The sequence below is a fragment of the Rattus rattus genome, chromosome 9, assembly GCF_011064425.1.
Source record: "Rattus rattus isolate New Zealand chromosome 9, Rrattus_CSIRO_v1, whole genome shotgun sequence".
In the NCBI taxonomy this organism is placed as follows: domain Eukaryota; kingdom Metazoa; phylum Chordata; class Mammalia; order Rodentia; family Muridae; genus Rattus; species Rattus rattus.
Window position 1 is genome coordinate 63,619,337 of NC_046162.1, and position 22,109 is coordinate 63,641,445.

Sequence of the window (22,109 nt, forward strand, 5' to 3'; positions counted from 1 at the left end):
CTCATGTGCGATCCTGCACGTCTCCAGCTTTGGTCTCTGCAGTCTGAGCCAGAGAGCTCAGGTGCGGGGCCTTCTGTGTGTTATCAGGTAGGCTGCACAGCTAAACCCCGCTGTGCTGATGACTGGAAATGGTGGTCTGCGTTGAGGAAAGGGAAAGGGCGAGACTGAACAGGACTCTCAGCACCTTGCCACTAGCTGCTGTTGGCCTTCTGGGTATGAAGATGAATGGCTTATGGGCTAACTTTTGCCTTTGTCTTCTACTTTTTTTTGATCATGTTTCTCGGGTCTGGGTCAGATATATTTGAAAACCAGATTGACTGAGTCTCTTTCCTTATTTGGAACTTTTGCAGACCTCTTTATTTAAAAATCATAGTAAGTTATAAATTACAATATCACAAATATGTAATTTTGTTACATTTGTATTTACTTTGTGTGTCTACCTTTGTGTGTTGTGGGCACACATATGAACATGTCCTATAAAATGCATGCAGAGGTCCCAGGACAGCTTGTCATGTGGATTCTAGGGATCAAATTTAGGCAGGCGATAGGGGCCTTAGTGGCCTGTCTCTCCAGCTTCCTTAATGTTAGGTCTTTATGGATGGCTTGGAAAGGGATACACTACGGGATGGTGTACGTGTCATTAGCATGGAGAGCTGTGAACACTCTTGGGCACCCATTACTATTGGTCTGGGCAGTGTCCTGGCATTCGCATATGAGATTTAGGTTTTTGTAATCTGGAGATGCGTGTTTGGTCTGCGTGTTAGCTTTCTCTTTTCTGTTACTTGCAGAGAGTGGAGGGGCACATAGGAGTGCCATGATACACGTGGAGTCAGTTCCCTCTTTTTTGGGTAGGTTGTAGGTCTCAAATTCAGGCCAGTCTAGACATACGTGGCTGAGCCTCTTTTTTTTTTTTTTCTTTTCTTTTTGAGATGTTGTCATGAAACCTAAGCTGACCTTGAATTTGCTGTGCAGTAGAGGTTGACCTTGAATTTCTGATCCTCCTGCCTCCATCTCCCAAGAGCTTAAGATTATAGGCATTTACCACTATGCCTGATTTATGCCAGAGATTGAACCTAGGGCTCTATTATGCTAGACAAGAACTCTGCAACCCAGCCCCATATAGCGCCTGCGTTGTTACCCACACCTGTACATGCCAGCCTCCTGCCTGCCAAGGAATCTGCTGCTTGACTGTTCTTGACCTCTCAGTGTCTGTCCTCCCACTTTTGTGTCCAAACCTAATGCATGCATGAATGTATGCACGTGCGCGCGCGCGCGCGCGCACACGCACACACGCGCACACACACACACACACGCACACACACACACACACACACAGCCCTCTGTCAGTAGGGCTAGAGCCACCCTCGGGGTTACCCAGCATATTCTTGAGTCTTTGCTTACGAGTGGTTTGAGGATAGGTGACTTAGAATGTTTCTGATTATTTTTTGGTAGATGCTCTTAAATGGTTTTTCTCTTACAGGTGGTCCTGATAACCAGGTTCACTTTGAAGGGTACCAGGTATCCAATCAGTGCATGGCACTGGTCCGAGATGAGTGTCTTCTACCTTGTAAGGATGCCCCTGAGCTCGGCTATGCCAAGGAGTCCAGCAGTGAACAATATGTTCCTGACGTGTTTTACAAGGTAAAAATAAAGCAGAACAAATGTGTGTGTGTGTGTATGTGTGTGTGTGTTTATATGTGTAAGTATGTATATGTGTGTATGTATTTGTGTGTGTTTATATGTGTGTGTATGTGTATGAGTATGTGTGTGTAGTGTGTGTACTGTGTATGTGTGTATGTATTTGTGTGTGTATATGTGTTTGTATGCATGTGTGTATATGTATGTGTGTATGTGTGTGTATGTATATGTGTTTTTGTGTGTGTGTGTGTGTGTGTGTGTGTGTGTGTGTGTGTGTGTGTGTGTGTGTAGGGTAATTTGAATCTTTCTTTGACTCCTGTGATCTTGCTGTGTTTTGGAGTGTGACATCTGTGCCATCCATTGTATTTTAAAGCCCCGCTGTGGATCAGGGCATCGGTCACATTGTGAAGCTTGTTATGTACCCGTGTTGGTGGTGTTCGGCTATGGCGTTGTGGGGTATAGCCAGAAAAGGAACCAGAAGTGTTGGGTGTGGGTGTGGCACATCAGGTCTCACCACGCAGCCTACTTTGGCTTGTAAAGATGAGCTATTTGGACCATTGTTAGAGTTCTGCTTGCTACACCTGCCCAATTTTTTATTGTGAGGCTTTCAAGAAAAGGAACAAATAATGGTAGGAAGGAAATACAAGTCAGACAGAGGCTTACAGGCATCTGGCAGAAACTGAGTGAGAAGCCTGCTCGATGTGGTCAGCTGGAGTTCACGAGCAGAATTCCTGGGCAGAGAAGTATCTCCTTGTGAGGCCTCCAAGTAAAAGAACAAATAACAACAGACAGAGAGAGCATCAGCTCGGTGTTTACAACATCTGTACAAACCAGTGGAGCTGTCTGTCCAGCTGGACTTTGATCTCTTTCCCGCTGTAGGCACTTATATATCAAGGGTGAGCACCCGGAGTCTGGAAGTAGTTAACGTCCTGCCCCAGGGCTTTACTCTGGGGCCTTTTTGTTGGTTTCCTGTCACAGAGTTGGGGGCAACACATCCCTAAACAAAAGAACCTTAGAAAACACTTTGAGAAAATGTGCTTGTGTCTGAAATGGGGTGTGGCAACCCCACTTCCAAAGCCAGCTCTTGGTGAGCTCATACTTCACAGGGCAGTTTACAGATAAAATGTAAGTCTGTATACTGCATGTGTGCATTGCCCATGGAGACCAGAATAGGACATCAGATCCCCTGGAACTGGAGTTACAGATGTGTGTGAACCACCATGTGTGCTCTTGGCCCTGAACTTAGGTCCTCTACTAAGAATACTTCTTACTCACTGAGACATACCCGATTTGTCTTTATTTTTATTTACTTATTGTATAAGAATAAGGTTTATTTATTTTATGGGTATGGTGTTGCTGCCTGTATGTATGACTGCACCACATCCATGCCTGGTTTTCATAGAGGCAATAAGAGGGTCTTGGATCCCCTGGAACTAGATTAACATGGTTAAGGAGTAGTAAGCCTGTGTCCTCAGGAAAATCAGCCATTACTTTTTTTTTTTTTTTTTTTTTTTTTTTGGGAAATCAGCTGAGATTGATGTACATATGGTTTGAGTGGATATTCCCCCCTGATACTCTGTAGGCACTTAGGTGAAAACTGGAGGACTTACTCCAGAGGCAGGGAGAAACAATGGTGGACTGGCCAAGGCTTATTTTATTACTAAAAGAAAAGCAGATCTGAGACTGCTGTTCCTACAGGGTGGGTGGGCAGCCCAGCTGTCCTGCCTCTGCTTCCCTGCCAGCAGTGACAGGAACTATGGAGTCTCTGATATAATAGATGAGGACAGCAGGCTAGTACAGTGTAACTCAGCGGTAGTAGGCTTGTCTACTTTCACCCCAAGCACATAAGCCTGGTGTGTTGTTCTTTCTTTCTTTCTCTGTCTTTGCGGGGTTGGGGGAATGGTAGTGGTGGTGGTGGTGGTGGTGGTGGTGGTGGTGGTGGTGGTGGTGGTGTGGTGGTGGTGGTGGTGGTGGTGGTGGTGATGATGGTGGTGGTTGTGGTGGTTGGAGTTGAGTTTTTTGTTTTTTTTTTTTTTTTTTTTTTTGGTTTTTGGGGTTTTTGTTTTTGTTTTTTTGTTTTTTGTTTTTTTTTTTTTTTGAGCTGGGGACCAACCAGGGTCTTTGTGCTTGCTAGACAAGTTGCGGTTTTTGGTTTTTTGTTTGTTTGTTTCTTTTTCCGAGACAGGGTTTCTCTGTGTAGCTCTGGCTGTCTTGAAACTCACTCTGTAGACTGGGCTGGCCTCACAGATCTTTCTGCCTCTGCCTTGGCCTCCCATCCCCCTTTCCCCTCCCCCCAGTGTGGTATTAAAGGAGACACCACCACCACCACCAAACTAAACCTGGTGTGTTATATTCCTGTAATTCCCAAACTGGAGAGGTAGAAGAAAGAAGATTAAAAGTTCAAGGGCTACATAGAAAGGCCAAGACTAGCCTTACATTAGATTCTTTAACTCGTACGCACATACATGTTTACACGTGTGTGCGCATGTTTGTGCACACACACATGAAGGTGGGGGATGGGGGTGTGATACCAGAAGCTGCTGGTATCACAAGGATAGCTCAGCCATTAGAAGCACTTGCTATTCTTGCAGAGACTAGGGTTAGATTCTCAGTGCCCACATGATGGTTTATAGCCACTCTGACTCGTCGGTCATTAGGCAAAGGAGTGTGATGCTGTGCCTGCCTGACACCTGAGTTATTACAGACCCATTGTTCCGGATGATCCCTCCGACTCTCATCTATGTGCCCTAACATATATACACATACGTACACCACGTGTCTTTAACTTTGTCGCTCCAGCCTGGATAGATGACAGTGTGCCAGACACTCATCTCTGCTCTGGCCTCTTCTGAGGACAGAAGGGAGAGGGCTTTGATTTTAGTGTCATTGATCCCTCTGCCTAGGCTTCCTTTGGTCCACACAGGTCTTTATTGTCTTAGCTCATTAGGTAGTAGGCGTTGGCACCTGTCCTTTAATTTTTAGCAGTGAAAATGATAAACAAAACCTATTGAAGTGGGGTTGGGGATTTAGCTCAGTGGTAGAGCACTTGCCTAGCAAGCGCAAGGCCCTGGGTTCGGTCCCCAGCTCAGAAAAAAAAGAAAAGAAAAAAAAAAAAACCTATTGAAATTAGTTCTTTTCTCCATGTAACCTATAATGCACCTCTCTTTTCAGGATCTCCATGCTGTGATTCTGGTCCCGATTCTGTATTGTGCTGGCTACTTCTGTGCACCTTGCCTTGCCGTTGTTGCTTAGACTGCTGTGCACTGCTGCTCCTTGCTTTTTCCTAGGAGCAAGACTGTCTTTGGTCAGTGTGGTCCATGGTCACCTATCAGACTGCCTTCTCCTCCTTGGACTTGTGCTCTGTTGTCTTCCAGAGGCTTTTAGGATGTTTCCTAGAGGACCTCTCACCATGTAACTTGTGAGGTCGCTCCTAAATACTACTTCATATGTTTCTACAAATTTAAAATAGTAGTGTTTCTTAGTTCAGGTTTCATTGGTGTAAAGTGACACTATGACCAAGGTATCTCTTACAATGGACATTTAATTGGTCTGGCTTACAGTTTTAGATGTTCAGTCCATTATCATCATGAAGGGAAGCATGGCAGTGTTCAGGGAAAGGTGGCACTGGAGGATCTGAGAGCTCTGCATCTTGATCTGAAGGCAGCAGCAGGAGTCTTTGTTCCACACTGGGCCAAGCTTGAACTTAAGAGACTTTAGAACCCACCCCCACAATGACATACTTCTTCCAACAAGGCCACACCTGCTCCAACAAGGCCACACCTCTTAATAGTGTGCTCTTCACAGACTAAGCATTCAAACGTGATCTATGCGGGGCCATTTCTATTTAAACCAGCCCACAGCACTTTACTTGTTCATTTATTCATATCATATGTGCATGTGTGTGGAAGTTGGAGGCCAGCTTCTGGGAGTCAGTTCTCCTTCCAGCATGAGAGACCCAGGAGTTGAACTCATGTATTAGGCTTGGGTGCCAGGGTCCTTATCCTCTGAATCATCTTGCTGGCCTAAACAGCAACATTTGCTACCTTTGTCTTTAAAATGTTTTGTTGAAAATAGGTAAACTTTCTGTCAGTGGTGTTGCTATCTATGGTGCAGCTCTTCGGGTGTCTGGTGTGGTTTTATTTTTGCATTCTTGTGTGATGGCTGAGATCTTTGAACAATGTCAGTGATCATCCACGTTCATCTTTCTCTTTTCTTCTTCTCTCCTATTGAGGGATATGGTTGGAGCCAGGCCTCACTATGTTGCTGGTCCCTGATTCATAGTTCCCTGTCTGTGTTGACTTTATGAACATGAGGCAATGATTCTCAGTCTTTCTCTTTTGTTTTGTTTGAGGCAGAGTCTCTATGTGGAGCCCTGGCTGTCCTGAAACATTGTAGACCAGGCTGGCCTCAACTCACAAAAGATCTGCCTGCCTCTGCCTCCTGAGTATTGGGGTCACAGGTGTGCACACCACACCCAGACTTTGTCCTTTATTTGTTTGTTTCATTTCTTGACATTCCAAATGTTGTCCCGTTTTCTGTCCCCCCTTCAAGAGTTTTTCCACCCCCTCCCCATTTGCCTTGTTTTGAATCCTAAAGAGCATGCTGTCAAGATTTCATCACTATGAGTTTTCAAGTATCTTTTATCAAACAGGAAACCTTTAAAAAAAAAAAAAAAAAACAGCACAGAAAACCAAGATTCCTTGTATAACTTTTACATTCAGAAAGAAAACCCTGGGACTAGAGAGATGGCTCACCTCTTCTGGTGTGTCTGAAAAAAGTGACAGTGTACTCATATAAATAAATACACATTTTTTTTTAAAAAAAAAAAAAAAAGAAAGAAAAAGAAAGAGAACACTGGTATTTCCTTAATCCTGTTACTCTTACTCTTTTTTTTTTTTTTTCCCCCAGAGCTGAGGACTGAACCCAGGGCCTTGCGCTTGCTAGGCAAAGCGCTCTACCACTGAGCTAAATCCCCAACCCCAATCCTGTTACTCTTATGTCTTTATCTGGTCTGTGAGAACTTGCAGAAGAGCTTCTCCATGAGGTTGAGATGCCCGTTCATCCTATGTTTCAGAGAAGGATCAGTTGGACAAAGAGAACTATAGCGCAAGCGTTGAAGCAGTCCTGTTAGTCGTCCTGTGGACTCTGTGGCGGATTTTAAAATACACTGCATAAATAAAGCCATTATTTACCTAAGTCTGTGTTTATCTATGCCAGTGTTGTCTGTGGTCATAAAAACTGAAAATTATGGCAAAGAGACACTGAATAATCACATTTCCATGGTAGAGTCCTGGGTGACCTCTGCCTGTGAGTCAGATTTTAGCCACTCAGAAGTTCAGCTAGAGCTCCATATAGAATTTAAAGCAGACACATGGCATGTTGTCCTGGTCTTGTGTTTTATAAGCATCTTGGAGTCCATATCTGTGTGTGTATTTTTCTTGGACTCACAGGATGTGGGAGCTGGGAGCCTGTGTGTGCAGTGTAAGAGATGCTGTTGTTTGTCTCCTGTGCAGCAGGGAAGCAGGAAAGAGCATTGGGCAGAGACTCCTAACCCTGGCCAGGAAGCTGGTGGACTCAGATGTGCACTGACCCATGTGTGCTGTAGAGAAAACAGTAAAGATGCATGGGCTGGCTGTGTGAGGACAGAAAGTGGGTCCTGAGGAGTCTGGCTGTTGCCGCTTATTCCCAAGACAGTCAGATGTGAGGGTCTAGGAGTTGTTTTCTTTCACTCAGCTGCCTGAACTACAAGGACCATTGGAAACTGGCCGAACATATTCATTGTGGACACATTGCTTCTGTAGAAAAATAGGAATTAGACAGTTTAAGAAAACAACTTTTAAAAAATAGATTTACTTTAATTTGAGTGTGACCATTAGTTGAGTGCTGGTTGATACTTCAGTTATTTCTGGTTGTTACAACTGGCCACATCTTGCAACTTGGTACATATATCTTCAAATTAGAATCGTCATGCGTGAGATTTTTCAGTTTTGACAGATATATCAACTCGCTCTCTAAAATTTTGTTCACAAAATTGTCTTCCTTTAAAAGTGGGAAGGGTCTTCATAGAATTCTAGGACCAACCAGAGCCATCAGTAAGATGCTGTCTTCAAAACAGGTAGCGAGCTTTAATGTCTTTTAGAATGTGTGTGTTTGTGTGACGTGTGTGTGAAAGGGTATGTGCACAGCTAGATGCCACCCATGTTTGGGGGCTTGAGACTAATATTATGTCTGTCTCCTTCTTATTCTGCATTTAATTTGGGACAGGGTCTCCTACTGATCCTACAGCTCAGCAATGTAGTCAGTTAGCTGAGTCCCCAACAGTGCTCCTGTGTCTGTCATCTGTGCTAGGATTACAGGCTTGGGCCAAGGCACCTGGCTTTTTAATAGATACTTGGATCTGAATTCATCAAGGCAAGCCTTCTATCTATGTCTGTCTATCTTGGTTTCCATGCCAAGGTTTCTTTGTGTGTTTCTTTCCTATCAGTACATTAGGTTGTTCTGGTGCTCTGGTGACCCACGTGGACAAGGTGCACAAAGCGTAAGCACTTGAGGATCTTCCCCCTGCTGTGAGAGTGACACCTCTCCTTCCCTCCCCATAGGACCTGGGGCAGAAAGCCCTTTAGCTTTGTGCCTTACAGAGTCTATATAGCATAAAGCTTTCTGGGTTTCTGGCTGTAGTTCCCAGCTTAGTGGATTTGAGGGAACTACTCCTGCAAAGATATCAGTGAGGTGTCTTTGCAGGAGCCTGGCATTGTGTTGTTGTGATGTGGTGGTTTTGTTTAGTACTTTAAAATATCAAGCTAGGGGTTGGGGATTTAGCTCAGTGGTAGAGCGCTTGCCTAGCAACCGCAAGGCCCTGGGTTCGGTCCCCAGCTCCGAAAAAAAGAAAAAAAAATACCAAGCTAGGTATGGTGGTAAAAGCCCTTTAATCTCAGCACTCTGCAGGTTGAGGCACACCTGTGTGAGTTCCTGGCCAGCTAGGGCTACAGAATAAGACATTGTGTCAAAACAACAACAAGAGGGGTTGGGGATTTAGTTCAGTGGTAGAGCACTTGCCTAGGAAGCGCATAAAGGCCCTGGGTTCGGTCCCCAGCTCAAAAAAAAAAGAACCAAAAAAAAAAAAAAAAAAAAAAAAAGGTCAGTTTTCTTTTCTATAGCAATCTCTTTCAGCGGAACTAAGCCAGCAAGTCCTAAAGCTCAGCCAAGGGATCAGCTTAGAATGCTGTAGGTTTGTACTATGGTTTTTCCACTTTCCCAAAGTTCCCACTTTGCACTCTAACTTCAGAAGAGTAGCGGATTCAGGAGGTGCGTGTCCTGTCTGAGTACCACCTGAGATCTGACCATGAGCATTTGGACTGGCCTAATATTCTTCTACCACCTTAGATTAGGTAGTAATTGTTGCTGTTATAACAACACCTTAGACAGCAAATGCTGGCTTTTACTCTTTGGCCTCAGGCTGTGACACTGACCTGCCCACTGATCTATTTTATTCTGCGGACATCCTCTTTGTTGCATGTAGCTTTTCCTACCCTGCCTTAGTGCTCCGGGAACAGGTGATACTACTCTACCAGCCCCCCGTCCAGAGAATATTGGATCTGCAGATGAAACACACACACACACACACACACACACACCCCACACACACACACACACACAGTGCTCAATTTCAACTTGCCTTCTTGGCTCAACTGCTGGGTGCCTCCAGCCTACCATGGCTGCCGTGCACTTCCTGGTACACCCAGCTCAGCACTGTCTGCCCTCAACCTCAGTTGCTCAGCCACCTTCAGTCCCAGCCTCCTGCCTGGAGAAATGACCCATGACTGCTCTGCCATGAGCTTACATGACTGGTTGACTTTTCTCCCTCTGAAGCATGGCAGTAACTCCTTTCCTTTCTCTCCTGCGACTGCTAGCTTACTTGCAGGACCTAGAAGTCCCGCCTGTTCCACCCAGCTCATTGGCCTCTGGCATCTTTATTAATGGATCAAAAACCAATTGGGGAATAGGACTTTAGTATCAGCATTACCCCTACACTCTTGGTTGACATTCACTTACATTTAGGGAACATCTCGGAACTATCAGACATTTGTTTGCAGAGTCTTGGATCAGCTGAGAGTACAGTGGTCTCCCTGTACTCTAGAGACTGTTGTAGTAGAGAAAGATGTTTTTCAACTGTGTAGAGTTTCAGTAGGCAGTGACAGCTTGGCCCATGGATCTGGGAAGGATCATTACATTACAGACAAGGTAGCAGCCTATTTCTAATATGGAGCACAAAAAGCTGTGTGGCAGTATTGTTGGATGAGAGATGGGGAAGGGTACGTGCAGTGCCATGGACACTGTGACTGGGTTGAATAGAGAAGACACTGCACAAACTGTGTAGAAAGATCCCTCTAGGTGTTGGGCTAGGAGTAGGCTAGGGAGGCAAGGCCGGTAATGGCAAAGGAACAGTTAGGAGCCGGGCCAGGCCAGCCACCTTAGTGATGCAGGAATCATAAATGTGTAAGAGCGTTTAGTTTAACCCAGCATTTTCTGGGTCTGAGTATGTGCAGTGAGAGAAGAGACAAGGCAGGAATTCGGTCCTCTTATAACTAGTTCCTCGTGCACACTACTACTTAATACTTAGGATGAATTCTCAGTATTAAAGATACCTGTTAAATGCTACCCTATATTAAATGAGTCCTGTGTTTTCCCAGATTTCCCTCACTGATATACATACTGGCTCTACTCTCTGGTACTTACTGGGCTAGCCAATTACAGCAGCCTATCATTTCTCATGCACTGGGGACAAGGACAGTGCCTGCCTGTGACACATGCAGTTGGGAAGGGCAGACAGACCACCAGGACATGCAGAATGCAACCTAGCAGGTGCCTGAGAAGCACCATCTGCTGCTTATGTTGTCTCTGGCTTATGTCTGCCTCCTGCATTGTGCTATGTGCTATGAGAGGAGCTCCCTGTTCTACAAGCTCTTGTGTTCTGAGTGCTTCCCGGATCAGTGCTGCTAGTTACCTGTCCTACCAGTTGTTAATGGAACAGCAACATGCCAGGGTTTCATCTATCCATCTAACTCAGGGTGACACCAACTGGTCAATGAGTCACTCACCAAGCCTCAAAGCCTGTGTTGACCGGGATAACAAAGACATCAGTATCTATGTCTCTTTTATGTCACAACCAGTGCTTGCGGACATGGACTGCAGTAGGTAGCGAGGCACTGGGGGCCACGATCTCTCCCTCTCCCGTGTCTCGATCCAGGTATAGATAAAACTGCTGACACTTTGGCAGCTGTCAAACTTAGAATTAAGATGTCTTCCTTCTAGTATATTCTGTCTGACATTTGCTAAGGCCCATAAAAAGTAATTGCCTTTAAAATTTTGTGTAGGACTACGGATTGGCTGGCAAAAGCATTTGAGTGAAGGCATTGGGGGGGTGGGGGGTTGGAGATACACGTTACCCTGTTTTCCCCTAGGGAGAAACAGGAGCTACAGCACCTTTATTTTTGTGGTGAGCAGAAAGGTACAGTTGGGTAGTTAAGTTTGAACAAGAATAGCACAACACAAAGAAAGAGTGGGGGTTTTTAACAAGAAAATTCCCTGGAGGGGAAGATTAAAGTGAACAGGTGCTGGAAAAATGTTTCTGCATATTAGAGCTTAATTAGATTTGAAGATGAATTCCAGATGGGCTAATTATGTGTGAGTTGTTGCAGGTTATTTCTTGTAGGGGCAAGCATGTATTTTTGGAAATGGTGGTTTAGTTTGATTGGGTTTGATTCCTACCTCCCACCCTGTCTCCGGCAAGAAAACTGTCTCTTCTGAGGCCCAAGAGCCCCTCAGTGGGTCCACATCTGTGGGACTATTGTCAGACAAGCAGAAGCACAGAACACGGAGCCATCCTGACCTTGCGATCACATGTGTAAGGAGGAAAAACGTGAACTTTCCCGGGTCAGCGGAAGGTCATGACCCTCACAGGAAGTAAGCAGAAGTAAGCAGATCCTAGTAGGTATTGCAGGAGCATGATATCTCCTCGTTTGACATGAAGAAGGGACTAAACTCACACTCGTCACATAGATGCTGCATGGATTGATACAGGGTGTGTGTGTGTGTGTGTGTGTGTGTGTGTGTGTGTGTGTGTGTGTGTGTGTACGTACGTACGTACGTACGTACTTGGGCCAGATCTCTTGGTAGGGCAGAGGGCAAGTCTTTGTTGAAATCTCTGTAGGAAATGGGACTAGTTTAGGACCAGCTTAACTTGGGAACAGCTTGCAATGATTATCTTAAAAGATAGCCTGGGGGCTGGGGATTTAGCTCAGTGGTAGAGCGCTTACCTAGGAAGCGCAAGGCCCTGGGTTCGGTCCCCAGCTCCGAAAAAAAGAACCAAAAAAAAAAAGATAGCCTGGCTCCCTCAGGTCCCTGAAAGGTGTGGATATGTTGGGAGTGGTCTTATGGCACACCTTGGGGACATATGGTTGGTAGACAGTTTGGGTCTGAGGTCCTCAATAAATAAACTTTTATGTAAGGAACTATAATTAGAAATTATTGACACATTTATGTACAACACAATGTTAGGTAATGATTGAAATAGAAAATGACTCCTTGCAGGTCTTTAATAAAGAGCATCAGGTCTCAGGAATTTATTTCTAGAGCTCTGTTTGAACTCAGCATGTTTGACATAAATCACATCTAATTGTCATTTTATGACTAATGAACATATGTTGGCCACTTTTCCCCATAATTAAACTTTATGTTTTGTGCATCTGACAAAGCAAAGCAAGTTTAGAATTTGACATATTGGTGGTGTGTGTGTGTGTACATGTACGTGTACGCTTTTTTGTACATTTCTTTATTTTGTGTATGTACTAAGTTTTTATAAAGTCCAGTTGTCAGAAATGTACAACTTTTTAAGAAGGAGATTTTGAGTGACTGTGGAGGACCCTGCAGGCTGTTTTCAGCTCTAAGCCATCGGTGGTGCCAGGTCATGGTGGGGTGTGATGCTTACTCTGTCCCCCTTCAAAGTTCCCCCAGGAACAGACAGGAAGGTCAGGGCCATAATAGAGAGTTCTAAAATACAATGTGTGGAAATACTTCCAAAAATACATACATTTCTTTTGGAGATGGGTCTCTATATATTCCTTGACCTCACTAATGTAGACCAAGCTGGCCTCAAACTTAGAGCTCTTCTTACCTGACCTACCAAGTGCTGCATTTAAAGGCATGTGCCATCACTCCTGGCCAGATCACAGTGTGTAAGAGAACAGGGCATAAAGATGTACATTTATGGGGTTGGGGATTTAGCTCAGCAGTAGAGCGCTTGCCTAGTAAGCGCAAGGCCCTGGGTTCGGTCCTCAGCTCTGAAAAAAAAAAAAAAGATGTGCACTTGTAATTCCAGCCCTAGCAAGGCAGAATCAGGTTGCCACAAGTTCAATGCCAACATGGTCCATATAGTTCCTGAGATCCTGTTTTGAAAAGAAGTGGTGGTGGTGGTGGTGGTGGTGGTGATGGTGGTAATAATAATAATAATAATAATAATAATATAATAATGATAATAACAACAACCACCACCACCTTGTGTGGAAGGCACACTGTCGCTTCACCTTCTTTCACTTGCTGACTTTTGCTTGTTTCAGGACATAGACAAGTTTGGCAATGAGATCACCCAGCTGGCCCGTCCCCTGCCTGTGGAGTATCTCATCATAGATGTAAGTACTCCTTTGTATTCAAACTTAACAGGCTGGTACCATAGTCCCCATGAAGGCCAGGACTCCTAGGTGATGTGATAGCCACGAGGAAGGGAACCAGGGAGATTTGAGTCACACACTGCCGCAAGGATTGTTTCTTGATTATGAAATCCCAAGTTTCCATAAACTCCACAGTTTAAACAACCTTGGGATTAACTCATGCTAAAGTACAAACAAAAGACACCTACCCCCAGTTCCGCCCTATGGCCTCCGGAAGGCAGTGATGATTCATGGAGCTGAGTCCCAAGGGTATCTATCTGAACAGTCCTGTATATCTAGGCTTGGCTGGAAGCTGCCCACTGCCCAGGAGGTGCAGATGTTGTCCTGCCTGGCACAGCAAGTACTCTTAGGGGCCACTCCATCAAGAGTTTCCTGGGACAATCTGTAACTTAGTGTTTGTGAGTAGGGAGGGCCAGCGTTGTTTCTGGATAGAGCTCTAGGAGGTACGAAGAGCTGGCTGTGCTGCAACCTCTCAGGCTGTCGAGAGGAGTTTGGTGGTCACAGAGACACAGTCACATTGTTGGCCACAGGGCAGTGAGTGCCCAGGATAAAGCCTGGTGACTCACAGCAGCTGGAGTCTCACTACCTGCCCGGTGCTGTCCAGAGGGTTGGAGGTGGCTCCTTTCCTACATTGCTGCTGTGCCAGAGCATCTGCTTGGGCTGGATTTGGACTTGGGGTGAATATATGATTCAGGCAATAAAGTATTACTGGATTTGGAGCAGTTGCATCCCCTGAGCCTAGTGCACTGAAGCTCCATTTCAACTGACAGTTCCTGAGAACATATTTATTACCTAGGCCATAAAGGCATCTGTTTCTATACTACCTGGGGTGTAATTACGATGAGAGCAGATTGATGGAGGAGTCAGCGTGATTCAGAATGAGCTTCCTAAGCCACTCTTCACCCTAGCACCTCCCATACCTTTCAGCAGCACTGCTATGGCATCCACATTCTCCAGACTGGGGCTGTCTGCCTCTCGCTCCCCCAAACCCCTTTGTAAGACAGGGTCATGCTGTGTAGCCCTCACCAGCCTCAGACTTGTAATCTGGCCTTGACCTCTTCAGGGCTTCAGATGGGGTGTGAGCCACAGCTTATCTGCTGGGTTTTTGTTGTTTTTATTTGCTTATTTGTTGTTTGGGGGAGATTGTTGTTGTTTTGTTTTTGACACAGGACCTCAAATTTATAGAGATCTGCCTGTTTCTGGCCATAAGTCTTCCACCCTGAGTACCTGCTGCTGTTAAACTTGAGAGTAGGGTAGCTTTATCCCAGCAGAGTTGTGGCCGAGTCATCTCCCAAGCCAGGATGGCTGGTCCACACAGGGAAAGTATAAACCCAGGACGGTCTGAGCAGGGTTATTGCCCCGCAGCCCTCAAACTGAGGATCTCCTGCTTTGGCCTCTTGAGTAACTGCATTACAAGTGTGTACCACAGTAGCTCTGGATTGATGGTAAATACTAGTAAATATTCTGTAGTTCCCTTTTGCTCCTGTGTGTGACTTCCCAAAAGAAGAGACCTGAGAGTGTCCCCAAGCTTTTGCTCACAGCGCGGTTATACTCCCTGTTTAGTGTTCAAACCTGACGGGAACGCTGCTCTCAGGCCCATACTCAGTGCCTTGTGTGGGGGATGCTCCAGTCATGTTTCTTAGACAGTGACTGGAGGCCCTATGGCCAGAACATGGCGCAAGTCCACATGCTTGGCCTTGCTGCTGCAGATACTTCTCTTTGAAGGGCCATGCATCTCTGCATCTGATGGTTCAGCTCCTCCTTAGAGAGTGCTGACTTTGGCAGAGCTGAATCCAGAAATAGCCTGCTGCCTTTGCTGATGGAGAAAACAGATCACAGGGACCAGAGCAACATTTTCTTTCATTCCTTTAGAAATAGCCCCACAGGAGTCAGAATAGTTACTCTATATCTGGACAGGGTATGACCTGATGATGCTGGTGTCATGTGCAGAAAGAAGTATGTCAGACAGAAGTGCTGGGAACTCGCACTTGGGTGCTTTTGTGGGTAAGAGGCCTTTGCCAACAGGAATACAACCTGTGTTTGTATTGATTCCTGCACATGTCACCAGTGACCCTGAGGCCACTATTCTATTGATTACGTGATAGATTTAAAGTGCCCTCTGCCATTAACTAAAACATGCTGGAGTCAAAGGAAAGATTTGCCTACTCACCTTGGAGGAAAACAGTTGCCATGACTGTTAACCTTTCCTATAAAACTGGGTGTCTCATGGAGTGGTCTCTTAGAGGTTCTTGGAGGTCACGGGTATTTCTCAGGTCCTTACTGGCTGATCTACACTTGCCCCCAAGCATAGTATTGAGAATTTTATGCCTTTAGTCTGCCTCTTGGCTTTTGATGTTCTATTCCTTTCTGTAGTTCCTGATTTGACCAGGAAGAACTGCAGTATGTATCTGTATGCTGTAATTAGTGTCATGCAGGCTCTAAATCGCCAGGAGCTCTAAATCGCCAGGAGCTGCTTACATGGGAGCCCAGTCAGATGCACAGATTCTTACTGGGCAGCGGTTGCACACCTTTAGTGCCAGCACTGGGGAGGCAGAGACACACCTGTTTATGTTGTTCCCAGGGTCTGAGGGTTGTTATTTGAGGATGACACAGTCTCCTTCAACACACCTTATTGTAGGTTTATGTCATTAGTTCAAGAGAGTGTATGGTGGCAGGACGCACCAGGCCCACCATGGAATTGATGTGTATGCCTGGCTTAGTGAAACCAGCCAGAGAGCTGTGAATTGGGGGGCGGGGGGGTTCTGACAGGGTGTTACATTGGAACAGCCCACAGACTGCAGGTCAGAAAGTATTTGGGGGCATCATGGAGCCACTGCAATAAATTAGCGCTAGTTCTAATGGCCCTGGAGCCAGAACTAGTGAGAGCGCAACTGCCAGGGTATGCGCAGGAACCGTTCTGCCCTCTTATTTTTACTGCAACACCTAACAGCTCTGATTGGGTGCCCAGACTCTTGCATAGGCAGGAGTGCAGGTCCCGTTCTGGCTCCGTGTTACAGTCTTGTTGTTGCTGTTGTTCTTTAGATCACAACCACCTTCCCCAAGGATCCAGTTTACACTTTTTCTATTTCTCAAAATCCGTTTCCTATTGAAAACCGGGATGTGCTGGGTGAGACACAGGTAAGCTCTTTGTCTTATCTTTGTCTAACATTGGTCTGATTCCCCAAACTGCCTTTTCACACTCCCTTGATTCATTATCTGACAGGTCCTATCAGGCCCTGTTCTGGGTGTTATTGATCACTTAGAGGCCCCTTTTTACTAGGCAGTGTAGGTAACTGTGCTTAAATCCTCTGGAGTCCATGGGCCAGGCTCGTCAGCAATTCATTCTCACTTGGCTTCTCAATGTTGCCAATATTATTTATCACTTTTTGTTGTCTATCAAGGTTTTTCTAGTTTCTTCCTGTTGGTCTGCCCTGCTGTGCTGTCTCTTGGACATGTAGGGTCCATCAAGCTTCTGTGGGTCCCACGTAGCCTGGCGTGTGGTTTTGATGGGTGTTGATGGGGTTAGCACCCCATCCTTTGTGCTAACCTCAAGTCTAACCAGACCCAAGTTTCCATTCATTTTAGGATTGCTTGGTACCAGCTCTTCAGGATATGATTGGCTAAGGAACAGCTGTAATATTTACTTCTGGTGTGGTTCCTCACAGCCTGTGTATCCAGGGATGTCAGATGTTTGTAGGTGTAGGATGGTGCCAGTTACTTGGCAGACCTTTGAGATGCCCACGATGATATGTGTGCCTGGTTGTTTAAAAGCTGCCCTTACCAAGTGTGATGTTGCCCGACTTTAATTCAAGCACTCAGGAGTTGGAGGCAGGCACCTCTCTGACTTCAAGGCCAGCCTGGTATAGATAGCCAGGATAGGTAAGGGGTGATTTCTGTTTACCTGAGCAATGTCTTGGATCTGAACCCGCTTACATACCTGGGTCAGTTGTGCTTAGGTCTCCCTGGGCAAGAAAGTCACATTAGCTCTTTGGCTCCCTACACCTTTTCTGCAGTTCCTTGGTAGTTTTTGAGACAGATAGTGTATCTGCGTTGTTTACTATGTGTTTGTTTAGTAGGAGACAATTCTTTCTTGGTTTACTACTAGGGATTTGTGATAAACTTTTTTACTCCTTTTGACTTGTTCCTTAGGACTTCCATAGTTTGGCCACCTACTTGTCCCAGAATACCTCATCTGTGTTCTTGGATACCATCTCCGACTTCCATCTCCTGTTGTTTCTGGTCACCAATGAAGTCATGCCACTGCAGGTATCAGCCCTGCTGCCCTTTGCTCTCTCCTTGAATCCCAAGGACTGGTATGAAGCTTGGTGTCAAGAGACCCAGCATGTGAGAATATGCAGACCGCAGCACCTCACTAGGGACCTTTCTTTACTATTGATGGAGATATTTGACCTTTAGCCTTCATGATGAAGGATAGTTTGGTTATTGAGAATGACTGGACAGAGGGAATGAGCCTCCATCTGGCGTGAAGCCCTGAGGACCCCACAGTTGACACCGTCCCAGTTGTACTCCTTCAGAGCCAGTGTCTCTGCAGCTTCCTGATGCCACCTCACCTTATGAAACACTACTGTTAGTGGCCTGAGCCCAGGAAGTTTGCCAGCTTCCGAGACCTGCACACACCATTGCACACTTGGCATTTTAAAGATTTACCATAAGGGAGAGTGACTGTGAATATTTTGCAGATGGTAGGTGCTCTCTGAACAGAGCAGGGCAGCAGGTTGTACAGAAAGCCTGTGTGCATGCCTTGGGCGTTCACAGCATGAGAGTCCTGTTTCCATGGTCTTTATTTGCCTGAGATACACAGAAATGCAAAGGGGGGCAGGAATAAGTCGTCTGACCTTGATCACACTAACTCCACCTCTTTGCTTAAGGTGACTAAATAGAGTTGTCCTTCCCAGAATAATTAGATCTAGCAGCTTGTAAATGTCCTCTTATCTTGTTGTACATGTATAATAGTATATGCACACCTAGCTTGCCACATGTATATTAGAATATGCTCACCTAACTTGGCATGGATGACATGTTTACCACCCAGTGTGATGCTCTGCATGAGGAACTCTGCTTTTCCTGGTTGTGGATTCAAGTCAGCCCTGCCATCTGAATACAAGGTGACAGGTCTAATGCAGCTTGTGTTTTGTAGTGACAGCTTCTGAGATTCTTTTTCAATTTTCTTTGAAAAATATTATTAATGTTAAGAGAAAAAAATTAGTAGAGTGTTTCCCCCTCAATCAGAGCAAAATGCAACCCTCCTTGTGGATTCTTGCAGGACAGTATCAGCCTGCTGCTAGAAGCCGTCAGGACCAGAAACGAGGAGCTAGCACAGACATGGAAAAAGTCTGAACAGTGGGCCACCATTGAGCAGCTGTGCAGTAAGTGTCTCCATTCCCCTCTACCAAGGGTCATAGTCAAAATGAACATGAGTAGAACATGAGTTCTGTCGCTATACACCGGACCACTGACCCAGGTGCCTCCTGAGTGCTTGGGCAAAGGGACAGACATGGGTGGCCAGCCACCTTGGCTGGACTTGTTAGGGGACTTGTGCTGTCATCATTCAGGGGAATGGCAGTGAGAGCATGAGAAGCCACCACATGCTTATCAGAGTAGTAAAATGAAAAACCAAAACCAGACCAATCGACAGTGCCTCGGAGAACGTGGGGCAGGTTGGACTTGAACTCTACTTAGGAGCAGGCGTGAGTTTCTTAGGAAACTATACTACTGATCTTTGGACTGGGATGTAGCAAGCAGTCTCACTGTTGAACCTTTACCAGAGCAAAGGACGGTACAAAGAGTTTATATGAGAGTGAAGCTACGCAGATGCTCACTGCAGGGTGTGATGGTTCTCGCAGAAATACCTAGCAACAGGGAGCAGACTTCAAGTGCAAATAGGGAGGCGTTTGCTGACTGCAGCCAAAACAGTCGATGTGCTGACAGTTGGGGCTTAAACAGGGACTTTTGAGCCACCCTGCCCCTGCCATGTGGCTCTCACGAGATGTCTCTTTCTGTGCAGACATGACGTGCTCTCACTTTACCCCACAGGCACTGTTGGTGTGCAGCTCCCAGGCCTCCATGAGTTTGGTGCAGTCGGGGGCTCTGCACGCGCTGCTACCTCTGCCATGTGGGCTTGTCAGCACTGCACCTTCATGAACCAGCCTGGCACAGGCCACTGCGAGATGTGCAGCCTTCCCCGGACCTAGGGCTCTGGACCTCTGCTGTGTGGGACTGGGCCTGTCCAGCCCTCTCTGAAGTCTGGAGTGCCATATGTTCCCTATAAGGCCTGAAGCCCACAGCCCTGAAACAGTGGGGCCAGCTACCCTGGTATTCCAGATATACTGAAGCGTCTCAGTGCAGATCTTGAAGAGAAAGAACCCCAACTGCTGTGCTGGGGTTGAACACAACCTCCCAACTGGAAAGGCAGAGCAGACCTGCCCAAGAGCACCCCACTTGCCTCACTTAGTCAATAACTCCCCACTGTGTTGGAGGACTGGACACCTCCGACTAACCACCTGAAATCGGGGTGCACAGAGAGGGTGCTGCTGTCACCCAGCCGTCTTTCCTTCCTCTATGATTTTTGTTTTCTGCCTTCTTACCTTCTTCCCCAGTGTTTGGATGGATGCTCCTGGCTGTCTCTGTTCCCTTGCTGTGGGGCTGTGTCCCTCCTTTGGGAGCATGTGTGGCTAGGGTGTTGTAGCCTTGGTCTGACATGCAGTGTAGTACATCCCTGCCCTTTACTTGTCTGAAATCAGCAGTTACCAGTAATTCCCACCCAGGAAACTTTTATTTATTGTTTTTTTTTTTTTTGTTTGTTTGTTTTGTTTTGTTTTTTAAGATAAAACTGCACAGATGGAGTGAGATAGATTTAATTCTACTCTCTTTCCTCCTTCAGTGCAGCCCCTCTTGGGTGGTTTATTGGGCAGGAGGCCACCATCTTTTCTCCTCTGAAGCAAACCTCAGTGCCTGAGACTTTCCTGCCTGCCATGCTGCAGACAGTAGCGATTGGTAGCTCAGGTGGTTCATCAGAGCAGTAGTGGCTCTTGCCTCACAGACAGCCCCTTCAAGTCTAGGGCAACCCTGGAGTTCTGGTCCCTAATGTGTCCCTACATTATGGCCTTCTTGCACAGTGCTGTGGCAGTTGAGAAAGCCTAGAAAAGGTGCCCCTGTGACCACTGTGAGGCATGTAGAAACAGTTTGAGGGTCCTGTGTGGCTGCGTTGTGACAGCCCTTACCCAGGTAAGATATGGATATCTTGATGCCTCGTTGCCTTAATGAGAGCTAAGTCAGCTGTCCTTCACCCTGGGAAAGGCCATGCCAACTGTGGACTGCTGGGAGCCATGCGTGTCACTTGAGTAGAGTGCACCCGTGCTTCCTTCCCCATCTTTGGCCCTATGGACAGAACACTTGTTGCTAGGTTATCGTGTGGCAGGGCTGGCCAGCACCGTCGGTCTCACCTGGCATGAGATCTGAAGCTACAGCCCTGGAGCTGAGGAGCCACTGTGCTTGGTTTGGTATTGACAGGGTCATCTTGGAGGGTCGGGAGTGGTGGAGAGCAGGGCCAGCAATCTCTCTAGCTACCTGCCAGCAGTATAAAGTGCTGAGGGCTGTCTAACCTCCCTCCTGGTAGTGTCCCGGCTAGGGCTTCACCTTTCTGTTTTTTTCTGTCCCTAAGTCTGGTAGACTGGATGTCCTTGTATTTCTGTGTCTGCAACTAAGCAATGTTTCTGATGCCAATCATTCTAGCACTATTACTCACGTTGGGCAGGTGCTGGGCAGCACAGACTCTGGAGACCTGTTTGCTACTGCTTATTCCCCCATTCATCTTTGTCTACAAAGTTAATTACGTTCTCGAGTTCTGGCATCCACATAATTCTTGTTTTTCTCTGACTTTTAAAGAAATTTTTTGTGATTTCTCTGCTTATGGTTTTGAGTTACTCTTTGTTCAGTAATGCACTTTATTTTATTGTCCAAAGAGAGTCAAGCTAAAGCTACTGGCTTGGGAGTGAGCCCTACACTAGGTTCAGACCTGGGCAGCTCAGCTACCTCCTCCTACATGGAGGTGGCCCTGGTCCCACCTCTAGTCCTTCCTGCCATCAGGCCCTACAGCCCAAAAAGAGGCGCCTGTGTGCACACACCCACACGAACCCAGTGGCTGTTATGGTCCTCATCAGGCTCAGAGATGGGGTCTAGCCCTGGCCTTGCTCTGACCAGCCGCAGCCGGCTCCTGGGACATGGGTGCTCCCGCTTCGGCTCTGCTTTGGGCTCACAAGTGTGTGTTGGCTGGGTGTGGACCCCAGCCCTGCAGTGGAACCTAATAAAAGCGCCTGAAGCGATTGTCCTGCTCCCAGTGCATTGTTCCTGTGCCCAGAACCAGTGTGGCCTGTATGTGCTGCCTCATAAGGCATGGGGTCAGTCGTGTGTTAGAACCTGGACTGCAGAAGATAAACTGAGGATGCTTCCAACTCTCGAAGAGACTCTGCTGCTGCAGAGGAAGAATCCATCTCCCTCCCACTTGTTTCTATCCAAGGTGTCTTCAGAGAAGCCTGGGGCTCAGATCTGTTCCAAAGCCACTCATAAATGATAAAATAGGTCCAGACTTTATTTTTATTTTAATTTTTAAAAAATTTACAGCTGGGCATGGTGGTCCGTGCCTTCATTCCCAGTACTCAGGAGACACAGACAGGTTATGCCTGTAATGCCTAAAAAATTATTATTTGGTGGCTGGGGGGGTGTGGT

At 46.3% G+C, this 22,109-nt stretch overlaps 1 protein-coding gene across 1 annotated transcript in view; it reads left to right on the plus strand.

The window, feature by feature from the left end:
* Nploc4 (NPL4 homolog, ubiquitin recognition factor) overlaps window positions 1-21,707 on the plus strand; it is a 54,527-nt gene extending 32,820 nt beyond the window's left edge. The window contains exons 13-18 of the mRNA XM_032914193.1: window positions 1,481-1,641; window positions 13,254-13,325; window positions 16,407-16,502; window positions 17,514-17,630; window positions 18,649-18,751; window positions 19,419-21,707. Of these exons, the coding sequence (XP_032770084.1) occupies window positions 1,481-1,641; window positions 13,254-13,325; window positions 16,407-16,502; window positions 17,514-17,630; window positions 18,649-18,751; window positions 19,419-19,576 (707 nt within the window). The 3' untranslated portion in view covers window positions 19,577-21,707. The remainder of the gene's footprint in view (window positions 1-1,480; window positions 1,642-13,253; window positions 13,326-16,406; window positions 16,503-17,513; window positions 17,631-18,648; window positions 18,752-19,418) is intronic.
* Window positions 21,708-22,109: the final 402 nt, after the last annotated feature.